A 12,990-nucleotide genomic window follows, 5' to 3' on the forward strand; every position below is an offset into this window, starting at 1 on the left:
TAATTTGTTTGCAAATTAAGTCTAGTTTCAACAAATGTGGTTATTCACACAAGTGCAGCTAGAAAAGTGATTGACAGCATGAGCTCTTTGCTGCTTTGCTGAAACCTTTCATAAGGAGTCTCAGATTGAATTTTAGAAGCTTCTTCAGGGCAAGAAACCAAGATCTAACCATCAGACTTTGCCTAGAATACCTGTAAATTTGGGTAAATTCCTCTCTTCTCAAAGTGCCCAAAATATCTTCTGATTCCTGTAACTGCCAGGAAGTAGTCTTCCTTACTCACCTGATAAAGACTGCTGGGAACCCTATAGTCAAGGTAACAGACCAATTTTTCCAAGGGCCTTTATTGGCTCCATGAAGTCAACCTTAGTTCCTTAAGTGATCTGGTCATATCAGAGTCTGTATATATATATATGCTGTTGCTGCTGCTAAGTCACTTCAGTCGTGTCCGACTCTGTGTGACCCCATAGACAGCAGTCCACCAGGCTCTGCCATCCCTGGGATTCTCCAGGCAAGAACACTGGAGTGGGTTGCCATTTCCTTCTCCATTGCATGAAAATGAAAAGTGAAAGTGAAGTCGCTCAGTCGCGTCTGACTCGTAGCAACCCCATGGACTGCAGCCTACCAGGCTCCTCCATCCATGGGATTTTCCAGGCAAGAATACTGGAGTGGCTTGCCATTGCCTTCTCCAAGATATAGATATAGATATAGATATAGATATAGATATATATCTCAAATACGACAATCTAGTCAAAGCCTTGTTGATAACCGGTATTTCCAATCATGTTCTGTTACAAGAACAGAGTCTTACTGAGCTTATGCAAATAACTATACTGCCGTGAAAATAAGAATACTCATAGAGCAAATTCTAGAAGGATCGGGTAGGGAGAAACAGCAATCATTTCATCTTTGTTCACAAAGGTGTACTTCCCCAAATTGTTGTAAGTCATTGCTAGCTTTAGTCTTAAACATGGAAACAAAGATTAATAACTGCCAAACAAAAGTCATAAAAAATTATAATCACCCTCATCAGTTCATTCAGTCCTATGCAGTTGATCACCAATCTTGATCTTTTGTTAGCAGTTTCATAAATCCAGTTTTTCCTTCAGTTCAGTTCAATTCAGTCGCTCAGTCGTGTCCGACTCTTTGCAACCCCATGAATCGCAGCACGCCAGGCCTCCCTGTCCATCACCAACTCCTGGAGTTCACTCAGACTCACGTCCATCGAGTCAGTGATGCCATCCAGCCATCTCATCCTCTGTCGTCCCCTTCTCCTCCTGCCCCCAATCCCTCCCAGCATCAGAGTCTTTTCCAATGAGTCAACTCTTCGCATGAGGTGGCCAAAGTACTGGAGTTTCAGCTTTAGCATCATTCCTTCCAAAGAAATCCCAGGGCTGATCTCCTTCAGAATGGACTGGTTGGATCTCCTTGCAGTCCAAGGGACTCTCAAGAGTCTTCTCCAGCACCACATTTCAAAAGCATCAGTTCTTCAGTGCTCAGCTTTCTTCACAGTCCAACCCTCATAAATCCTTGCCCATTCAGTTCAGTTCAGTTCAGTTCAGTTGCTCAGTCGTGTCCAACTCTTTGAGACCCCATGAATCACAGCACGCCAGGCCTCCCTGTCCATTCAGTGGTATTATTTAAAAGTTATCAAAAATCTGTACTTGTCAGACTCCTGTCCATGAATCTGAAGATGGAGCACTTTCGCAAAGGCATCAGAGTAAAGCAATAATTATAAATAACAAAAGAAATGATATTTTTTATGCCCACAGTTAAAGATCTGATGAGAGTTCATTATGATGAAGTTGACAAGGAAAATTTTGTTATTTCTGTGACACACAACATTTTAAGATAACAGGAGTTATGTTGGATAACATTACATATCAGAATTTTAGGAATTTCATATGATTTCTTGAATATTGTATTAACAAAATATATCCATTTGAGGATATCCATAAAGAAGATGTAGCATTATTTCCTGCTGCTGCTGCTGAGCCACTTCAGTCATGTCCGACTCTGTGCGACCCCATAGACGGCAGCCCACCAGGCTCCCCCGTCCCTGGGATTCTCCAGGCAAGAACACTGGAGTGGGTTGCCATTTCCTTCTCCAATGCATGAAAGTGAAAAGTGAAAGTGAAGTCGCTCAGTCGTGTCCGACCCTCAGCGACCCCATGGACTGCAGCCTACCAGGCTCCTCCATCCATGGGATTCTCCAGGCAAGAGTACTGGAGTGGGGTGCCATTGCCCTTCTCCGAGCCTACTTGACAATATTTCCCATGTGATTTAACATATTAAATAAGCCTAATTAGTTTAGTGTTTCTCTTTTTATTAGGAAAGAGAAGGATATTTTGAGATGTTCCAAGGATCCTCTGGAAAACCCCAAAGTTACTTCCAGATCAAAAAAACTTCATTTAGAATTTGACTTGCAGAAGTTTGTCAAAAATATCAAAGATTTTCAACACTTGATTACAAAGAACCACAGATAATTATTTTTAAAAATGCTTAATTATCTACTTAGCTGAAGTGACAAAGGATTTTAAAAGCAAATACAGAAAGTTCCATAGTTGTGAGCAAAAGTTAGCTGTTTTGGTATTGAGAAGACTGTTTTCTAGGTAATTAAAGATCCAATTAAGACAACATGAAGCTCAGGCGATTATTCTGATAAAACACAAAATCTTTGCTTTCTAGCCAGATTACTTAAAAAGTAAAGAATAACTTTTCATACTTTTAACAGGAGCAGATCAATACTCCAATAAAATATATCCTTTTAGCAAATGAAAGAGAATTACATAAGAACATTATTGATATTATTTTTTTAAAAGCCTCTTGTACTAACAATCCAATTTTAGCCAACTTGCCTACATAAAAAAATTCTTTTTCTCTCTTCTGACAATATGATTAAACTATCTATAAAATCTTCATTAGACAGTAGACAAAGTCAGCCATCATCCCAAGCTAATTTTTTTTGTAATAAAAATAACATGGATTTATTTGGCTAGTAAACACTGGAAAAGTTGTCTATCTGCAGTATATTTAATGCTGTTAACTCTGAAGACATACCTATTTTAACTAAAACAAATGTAGGCTAGCTTTTATTTACCAAAGATTATCCCAGATCACTTGAACTTGAAAAACATTTGGATTAGTTTCTTTATTTCTGAATGTTTGGAGTAACTAATTCATAAGTGCTTATTTTTAAGCCAATTAAACAGAGCTCTTTTACACATTAACTTTGGCTATACCATTCAGAGATAGAGAGAAAAAAAGTCACATATTCATCCAGCACCTAATGCTTTCTACCAATATTTGTGGAGATGACTTAAGACCTGTATTTGTTCCTGACAAGTAATCTTAAGGAGGCTGTGGACTAGATTTTGAGTAAGAGAGCTTTTATAGCAGTTTGCATTTTGAAAGGTCCCTTTCTCTGTTGTTTTATTTCTTTTTTTTCAGCCTCAGACAATTGTAGGCAGAGCTTTAGTTACCTCCTGGGGTGTTTCCATTTCAAAGATTTAATCTTCAAGGGACAGAGAAAGAATGTAAATTTTCTCCTAGGAGTTTTAGTCCCTTTTGTACGGTTTTGGCAGTTCCAATAAAATGTTGTAGTACTGCCCTGTAATTAGGGTAGTGCTCTATTAAAATAATTCCCTGGGTCAAATGGGGCCTCTTTGGAGTTGAAAATGAAGAGGGGGTCATCTGGATAACCACAGCTGTGGAAATGGTAAACCCACTAGATCAGGCCAATTTTGTGCAGCAGGAAATGGGCCTCATCTTAATGTTTTCCATTCACTGCGAGCCTTAGCAGTGATCACTATGAGGGAAGGATGCAACCATGCCAAGAATGAAAGTCCAGGAGAGCGGAGGCCCTGGTGGAGTATCAGTGATCTAAGGTCCTTTGCCTTCCCAGCTCCCTCTTTCTTATCCAAGATGGCTAGATAACCCTTTTCAGCTTTTCCCTTAAGGGGTGCATTATAGGGTGTGTTTCTTAGTTCTGCCTTGTTCAGGGGAAAGCACAGGGAGCTGAAGATCTTGGAGGAAGTGAGCATATAGCCCAGATGGATCTTTAAGAAAAATTACGGATTTTAGGGTCTTTAGAGATATTGGTCAGTTGATACATTTTGGCAGCCTTGAATAACAACAATATAGCCAAGTAGCCAATTAGCTCCTTTCTTTCCATCCTACTGCATAAAATATTTAAGAAAAATTTGAATTTCATTTAAGGTATAGTTTTTCATCTCAGTTTCTACTTCTTGATTTTCTCCTATTATCTTAATCCAAATTGGGTTACAGGAAAAGTTTGGATGGCAGCACTGTGAACCGCCTTCACAGCTGGCCACTTTCCTTCCCAGGGTGTTCCAAGAGACCTCTTCAGGATTGAGGTCTGAGTCCACTCACATGTGTGTGCAGGGTCTTTGGGAAAAGCCCTCAGGCCCCTGGACTGTGATATCAGAGACTAGGCATGTTGGTATGCCCCCAGGATGCTTCCATGGGGTCTTGCATTTATCAAGAAACCCCCTCAGGGTTCTTAGGAGATGCTGACATCAGATGTTTAGGACATTTATATTCGTCCATTAATTCTTTTAGTAACATCACACCAGGGATAGGAGCCATAATACCCCATTGGGTCAGGGATGAAGAATGACAGCGATGAGTGAAGCTTGGACCATGGAGACCGTAGATCTCTGTTATGTCTTCTGTTTGGTGATCCATTGGTTTCCAGTTGCAAGGCTATTTCACTTTTCTGGCACAACCACCAACTCTATGGTCGTAGGTGGAGTTCTCCTATCCTCCCCAAGTACAGGAGTATTCTCTTATGCCTTTATCCCAGAACCTTTCCTCGGGCTGTGACATAGCCTTGTGATCCAATCCGCTGTCCTTAACTCTGCCCCTGAGGCGTGGAGGACCTGTTGCTGTTGTTTAGTCGCTAGCTTGTGTCCGACTCTTTTTCCACCCCATGGACTGTAGCCCGCCAGGTCCCTCTGTCCATGGGATTTCCCAGGCAAGAATATAGGGGTGGGTTGCCATTTCCTTCTCCAGAGGATCTTCCCAACCCAGGGATCTAACTCACCCAGAGGACCTTTATACACATTAATTGTCAATTAAGGCCTTTACTGGACCATAAAGAAAGCTGAGTGTCGAAGAACTGATGCTTTTGTCTTGTGGTGCTGGAGAAGACTCTTGAGAGTCCCTTGGACTGTGAGGAGATCCAACCCGTCAATCCTAAAGGAAATCAACCCTGAATATTTATTGGAAGGACTGATGCTGAAGCTGAAGCTCTAATACTTTGACTACCTGATGCGAAGAGCTTTCATTAGAAAAGACCCTGATTCTGAGAAAGATTGAAGCCAGGAGTAGACGAGATGACAGAGGATGAAATGGTTGGATGGCATCACTGACTTAAGGCACAGGAGTTTGAGCAGGCTTCAGGAGATGGTGAAGGACAGGGAAGCCTGGCGTGCTTCAGTCCATGGGGTCGCAAAGAGTCAGGCATGACCGAGCAACTAAACAACAAGGCCATTATAATCAGTGGTCTCAGTGGCTAGGAAGAGCCTATGGCCTTGATCACATTGCTCTGGGAAGACTGTTGGATTATCAAGGTGAAAGGTTGTTGTTGAATCACGCGAAGACACCGGGATTCTTGGCCCCCGGAGGAGAAGAATTCAATCCGGAGCCAGAGACGAGGCTTGATCGCTCAGAGCTTTTGTGTAATAAAGTTTTATTAAAGTATAAAGGAGATAGAGAAAGCTTCTGACATAGCCATCAGAAGGGGGCAGAAAGAGTACCCGCTTGCTAGTGTTAGCAATGAAATTATATACTCTCCAATGAATCCAAAGAATGTCTGGAGGTTGTAAAGACCTCACCAGACCTACTCCCATAATTTACATTTTAAGATAACAGAATTAGCCAGAAGGTTTAATCCAAAGACTGTCCTCAGGCAGGATACATCCTTGTAAAGACCAGGTCTACTCCCATAATTTACATTTTAAGATAACAGAAGGTTTAATCCAGAGACTGTCCTTAATCCAGAGACTGTCCTCAGGCAGGATACATTATTGTTATATAATCCTAAGGAATGTAGAGAAGGAAAAAAAGTTTGTCCTTTCTTCCTCCTTGAGAATTCCAGACCCCTCTCTCCTTGGGGACTCCTAGACTCCTTATCAACCTGCCTAGGCAATGACTCTCTCAAAGGCAGGCGTGACCTTTTGGGTTGGATCTCCCCAGTGGCTCGGCAGTAAAGAATCCGCCTGCAATGCAGAAGATGCAGCAGGAGCTGCGGGTTCGAGTCCTGGGTCGGAAAAAGCCACTGAAGAAGGAAATGGCAATCCATTCCAGTGTTCTTTCCTGGAAAATCCCATGGCCAGAGGAGCCTGGTGGCCTATATATATAGTCCATGGGGTTGCAGAAGAGTCAGACACGGATTGGTGACTAAACAACAAGCACAGCAATGTGCGAAAGCACATAGGAGTGAGACAGAGTCCTTTCCCAGATGCTAACACCCACCTGAATGAGGTGGTTAGTAAGCAAGCTGCAGGTCAAGGGCCTCCTCTCCATGGATTGTGAGGGAGATTGTGCAGTCCTGCCTACTATTCCAATTGTTACGTACCTCTCAGTCTATCAATAACCATGTCATGGTCGGACCAGCCTTCGTAGTTCTTATTATGATTTCAAGATGACCTTCAGCAATAACTATCAGGAAACTTTGAAAAAAGTAAAGGTTTATTACTTACAGGACCTGGAATTTACACAGCCCACCTAGAGCCACACACTGGGGTCATGGGGAGAGAGAGAGAGATGGTGCAGGGGCCTGGGTGCTGCTTTTATTGGGGTGGAGGTGCGCTAAGGTTTCGTAGGCTCAGTCTTCATTGGTGAATTTAAAATATAAGGGCCAGAACTTAAAGCATGGAGAGAGAAAAAAGAAGTAGCCCAAGTGGTTGGTTATTGAAATCAATCCAGAGCTCAAAAACAAAGGGGCCTCAGTACTGGAGGTGGCCTGACTCTTTATCTAGTCTTGTGACTGGCTGGGTATTATAGGCAGTAGTCTGCCTTTGAAGTGGATGCCTCTTTGAAGTGGATGTCTCAGCAATCAAAGCTTAAGTCAGGCACTCGCATCACACAAAAAAGAAAACCCAACTGTCAGGACTTACAGTACAGCCATTTAAGCCCCAAATCCTGCCCTTTCGTTCGATGTCAAGTCTGCCTCTTCCAGCAGCACCCACCCACCCTACCTGGAGCTTGGGACTTAGAAATGTGGTGAAGCCACTTGTCATTTCCTTTGCCCTCTAAGAGCCTCTCGATCCTGGGCAAGATCCTCTCCCTCTGTGAGCCTCTGTATCCCAGCTCAGCCCCGGAGACAGTACATCAGGACCCTCGCGGCTCTGGCTGGAGCCAGGCAGACCTGGTTCTTTCCCTTCCTTACTCCTCGGCTGTGGGACTAACTCACACCCACCTCAGTATTTCTGTCTTTCGAGTGAGCAACACCTCTGGGACCATGGCTGGGAATTGCTTCCCAGGAAAGGGCTTGTGCCTGGACCTTCCAGAGGAAGGTGAGGAATTCGGAGAGCGGTGGGCAGCCAAGTCCAACCCCGCCTGACCGCTGTGTCTCCTCCACAGGTGGAGTTTGCCATCAGCCGGGTCCAGATGAATTTCCTGCACCTGCTAAGCTCGGAGGTGACACAGCAGATCACCATCCACTGCCTTAACATGACCGTGTGGCAGGAGGGCACCGGGCAGACCCCAGCTAAGCAGGCTGTGCGCTTCCGGGCCTGGAACGGGCAGATCTTTGAGGCCGGGGGTCAGTTCAGTCCAGAAGTGTCCATGGATGGCTGCAAGGTAACTCTTGGGGCCCTTCACAGGCCCCTCATGCACAGACAGGTGTAAAAACATGTTCTTATATATAACAATTTTATACTATACTATATTAGTATAACATATACTATACTATATTCGTATACTATGCTATAATTTATACTATACTATAATATATATTAGTATAATTTTATACTATACTATTATATATATATTAGTATGCATATAATTTTCATCTTTGTGTAATAATTTTTTATAGCTGTCTTATAAAATTGCTTTCATCCTCTTTCCTCCCTGGGAAACTTTCAAGGGAAGGTCTGGGCTGGTAGATTGGTACTTATTTGCAAGGCTACTTATAGAAGGATATATTTCTACTCTTCTCTCTGCCCCCTGCCCTCCGGTTAATTTCTTTCTCTTAACCTGGTTGTTTTACAAGGCTTAAAACAGGCTGGGTTGTAATTGAAGAGGGAGACAGAAAGTCATCCAAAAAACCAGTCTCACAATATTAAACAAAACCAGTAATGCACAGTGTTACTGAGGATGTGGGGAAACCCAACACTCTCACACAGAGCTATTTGGAAAAGTTAAAAATAAATTGGTAGAGCTTTTCAGGGCAGCAGCTACGTATATATCTCCAATATATATCCAGAGCCTTACAAATGTACCTATCCTTTGATCCAGCAAATCTGTTGATACTTCTGGAATTTGTTCTAAGGTCACAACGTGCACACGTTTAGCGACAATGATACTCATGACAGCTTTACGTATAGGGATCAAAATAGTGGAAGCACTCTAAATGGACACAAACAGGTCACTGTGACAGTGAAATGCCACGTGGACATTAAAAATTGTGAAGAAAGATGATGAAAGGGAGACCTTTCCTGGTGGTCCAGTGGTTAAGAATCCACCTGCCAATGCAGGGGACACAGGTTCGATTCCTGGTCCGGGAAGGTCCCACATGTCTCAGAGCAGCTAAGCCCGTGTACCACAGCTATCGAGGCCTGGGCACCCTAGAGCCTATGCTCTGCAACAAGAGAAGCCGTGGCAACGAGAAGCCTGTGCAACGTAACTAGAGAGTAGCGCCTGTTTGTTGCAACTAGAGAAAGCCCTCACACAGCAAAAAAAAAAAACAACCCAGTGCAGCCAAAAAGAAAGTAAATATTTTAAGAAGAAGAAGAAAGATGATGGGGAAAGGCACGTCATACATGATGAGGACCATGATGGATGTGTGTACCCCTTTCCCTCTACCCTCAGATCCAGGATGGCCGCTGGCATCAGACGCTCTTCACCTTCCGGACCCAGGACCCCCAGCAGCTGCCCATTGTCGGCGTGGACAACCTCCCTCCCGCCTCATCAGGGAAGCAGTACCGCCTCGAAGTTGGACCTGCATGCTTCCTCTGACCTCTGACCTCCTGGCTCCTCTAGGCCTCGAGGAGGAGGGAAGAGGAGAAAGAGGCAAAGGGAGGGTACCTAGGGGTAGGTGGGCCCAGGAAAGGCAGCTCACCTGCCCAGGGATCCTTGAGCAGACCCCAGCTGTTGTCTGCCCAGCGGAAGAGGCTGAAGGGTAGCAGAACACACGGGGTGTCCTTGGGAACAGCTGATCCCAACTCAGCCCCAGACACCAACCAAAGAGCCGGCCAGAGCAAGCTGGGCCTGCAACCCACCTGAGCCCCACGGCCTGTCTCCCAGCTCTGCGGCCACCTCCTTCCCTGCCCAGCTTCCTGCCCAAAGAGCCCCACCTTCCAGCCAGCTTGAGAGAAGGGGGCATCTTGTCAGCTGGTCCCTGCCGGGGAGCTTTGATGTGCAATATTAGAGAGGAGACATGAAAAAAGGAGAAAAGGAAAGGAAGAAGTATATATATATTATTTAAACAAACACAAAGAAGGTGCGTTACAATTTTTTTTTTTTCATCTGAGAAGGAGGTGAGAAGGGGAGAGAGCAGCCAGGGGGTGGGAAGCGATGGGTCCAGAGAGGGAGAGGTGAGATCCTCGGGGCCGGGGGTGCCCATGTCTGCTACCTCCCACTGTGAAATCGCTGGTGCTCACAATTGTCTTGTAGTGTATGTGATCTTTTTAAGGAAAAAACAAAGCAACTCTATTTAAGATTCTGAAGGTGCTACCATTCTGCCACAGGCTTTGAAGAAACATTTAGATGTGAGGTATCATCCACGTTTTTCTCTCTCCTCCAAATGACAAAGTTCAGGGAATTTTTAAAATTTCCCTAATGTCACCCTTGTGCTCATCAGGTAATCTGTTAAGGAGGTGGGGAAAGAAGGTAAAAGTAAAAAAAAAAAAAAAAAAAAAGCAAAGCAAAAAAACAAAAAACAACCAGAAACAGAAGTAGGAAAGATTTACCTTTTAACTTATGGACTTTAAAATGCTTGTCCTCTGAAGGCAGGGGGAGGCCTGAGCATGAAGGATCTTATTTTGGCCTTTCTTGGTCTTGGAGGGAAGTTAGCTTATCTTGGATGGCGTGATCTAGACTGGGGAGTCCTGACCTTGAGCTTCGACCTTGAAGAAACCAGTGAGGAGAATGGCGCTGGGTCAGGACTGGCCTTGGAGGTGGAATGTAAATACGGACCCATCTCATGAAAGCACAGACCATCTCCTAAGGTCTTCCATTCTGGAGCTTATCCTTCCAAGATAACAGTCATCACTCTTGCTTTTTCACTGTCATTCGATTCTGTAGAAACCCAGTGTTGCTAACTCCAAGTGTAAATGTGGGCGCAGGAGAAAGGCTTGTTGTGGGAATCTCAGAGTTCAGCATGGCAGGGCTCACCAGGGTAATCTGAATTGTCCTGTATCAGTGAACCAGTCAGCATCCAGGTTGGATTTTTGAGGTCATTTTAACTATGGAATTATTTTTATAGAAGGGGAAATTTTATGTGAAAGTCTATTTGTGTCTCTCTCTTTTTTTTTTTTTCTTTCTAAAGTTGTGTCTCTTTGGGAATTGGATTTGATTTTCCTTATTTAATACCTCACTCTGGCCCACCCTCCCCTACCCCCACTTCCTGTCTCCCTGCCCCGCCCACTGCCCCCTTGCTCCCGGAAGTGCGTTTTTTGTAGCAGCTCGGGCCTCATCTCAGCGCTCGGTCTCCCAGGCCGCCAGTCTCCACCTGGCCTCTGTCCCGGCGTCTGTCTTGTCCTTCGATTTCTCTGCTGTCCTCGTTCATGTCTCTGTCCACATGTCAACGTGTTAAAACCCAAGTGGGTTCTGTTTCTCCCTTCTGGATTTTAAATAAATATTTAAAACTGAGGCAATGGAATGACGCACCGGTGGCTGTGTGCTTCTTTGAAGACACGGGAGGAAAGTTTCTGGCATGGCTGAGGGTTGGAGGAGGTGTGGAGGGGTGGCGGGGTGCCCTGTTTTCGCAGCTTCCCCCAAAGGAGAGGGGACAGGGAGAGATATGGTGTCTCAGAGTGAGAGGGCCTGAGAATGAGGGGGTTGGGTCCTGCAGGGTCCCACTGGTTTCTTAGGGCTGCTGTAACAGTACCACAACCCTGGTGCCTTAGGAGAGCGGAAAGGGGCTTGAGGCTCAGCTGCCATCATGAACAACACGCTAACTATCGGAACCAGGAAGTTGATGAGCAACCGGCTGCTTCAGAAAAAGGCATGGTCATCGACCTGCTTCACCCTGAAAAGACAACAGCACCTAAAACAGCACATGTGGGAAACTGGCCCAAATGTACAAGACCACACCAGGTGTCATCTTTGAGTTTGAATTCAGAACCCATTTTGGGTGGCCAGACGATAGTGTTGGAGAAGACTCTTGAGAGTCTCTCGGCTTTGGCATGATTTACGATTCCTTGGATTACGTGAAGAACAAGTCCAAAGACTTGCAAGACATGGCCTGTATGAGGAGAAAAAGACCTCAAGAAAACAGCAAAAGGAACACAAGAACAGAATGAAGAAAGTTCAGTTCAGTTCAGTCGCTCAGTCATGTCCGGCTCTTTGTGACCCCATGGACCGCAGTATGCCAGACCTCCCTGTCCATCACCAACTCCCGGAGTTTACCCAAACTCAAGTCCATTGAGCCAGTGATGCCATCCAACCATCTCATCCTCTGTCATCCCCTTCTCCTCCTGCCTTCAATGTTTCCCAGCATCAGGGTCTTTTCAAATGAGTCAGTTCTTTGCATCAGGTGGCCAAAGTATTGGAGTTTCAGTTTCAGCATCAGTCTTTCCAATGAATATTCAGGACTGATCTCCTTTAGGATGGATGGGTTGGATCTCCTTGCAGTCCAAGGGACTCTCAAGAGTCTTCTCCAACACTGCAGTTCAAAAACATCAGTTCTTTGGCACTCAGCTTTTTTTATAGTCCAACTCTTACATCCATACATGACTACTGGAAAAACCATAGCTTTGACTAGACAGACCTTTGTCGGTAATGTTTCTGCTTTTTAATATGCTGTCTAGGCTGGTCATAGCTTTTCTTCCAAGGAGCAAGCGTTTTTTAATTTCATGGCTGCAGTCACCATCTGCAGTGATTTTGGAGCTCCCCAAAATAAAGTCTCTCACTATTTCCACTGTTTCCCCATCTATTTTCCATGAGGTGATGGGACCAGATGCCATGATCTTAGTTTTCTGAATGTTGAGTTTTAAGCCAACTTTTTCACTCTCCTCTTTCACTTTCATCAAGAGGCTTTTTAGTTCTTTGTTGCTTTCTGCCCTAAGGGTGGTGTCATCTGTGTATCTGAGGTTATTGATATTTCTCCTGGCAATCTTGATTCCAGCTTGTGTTTCTTCCAGTCCAGCGTTTCTCATGATGTACTCTGCATAGAAGTTAAATAAACAGGGTGACAATATACAGCCTTGCTGTACTCCTTTCCCAATTTGGAACCAATCTGTGTTCCATGTCCAGTTCTAACTGTTGCATCTTGACTTGCATACAGATTTCTCAAGAGGCAGGTCAGGTGGTCTGGTATTCCCATCTCTTTCAGAATTTTCCACAGTTTATTGTGATCCACACAGTCAAAGGCTTTGGCATAGTCAATAAAGCAGAAGTAGATGTTTTTCTGGAACTCTCTTGCTTTTTTGATGATCCAGCAGATGTTGGCAATTTGATCTCTGGTTCCTCTGCCTTTTCTAAAACCAGCTTGAACATCTGGAAGTTCACGGCTCACATACTGTTGAAGCATGCCCCTGGAAAACCTCTATGGATATTTTGTGTAAATGGAATCTTAGTGGTAT

General features: G+C 44.4%; 1 protein-coding gene across 3 annotated transcripts in view; it reads left to right on the forward strand.

Moving 5' to 3' along the window:
• The window catches only part of COL27A1 (collagen type XXVII alpha 1 chain), a 153,262-nt gene extending 142,193 nt beyond the window's left edge, over positions 1-11,069 (forward strand). For 2 of the 3 annotated variants that reach the window (XM_059889056.1, XM_059889057.1), the window contains exons 60-61: positions 7,607-7,825; positions 9,056-11,066. In XM_059889056.1, coding sequence (XP_059745039.1) covers positions 7,607-7,825; positions 9,056-9,202 — 366 coding nt within the window. In that variant the 3' untranslated portion in view covers positions 9,203-11,066. 3 annotated transcript variants of the gene reach the window in all.
• The last annotated feature ends 1,921 nt before the right edge of the window (positions 11,070-12,990 follow it).

Source organism: Bos taurus, chromosome 8, assembly GCF_002263795.3.
Source record: "Bos taurus isolate L1 Dominette 01449 registration number 42190680 breed Hereford chromosome 8, ARS-UCD2.0, whole genome shotgun sequence".
In the NCBI taxonomy this organism is placed as follows: domain Eukaryota; kingdom Metazoa; phylum Chordata; class Mammalia; order Artiodactyla; family Bovidae; genus Bos; species Bos taurus.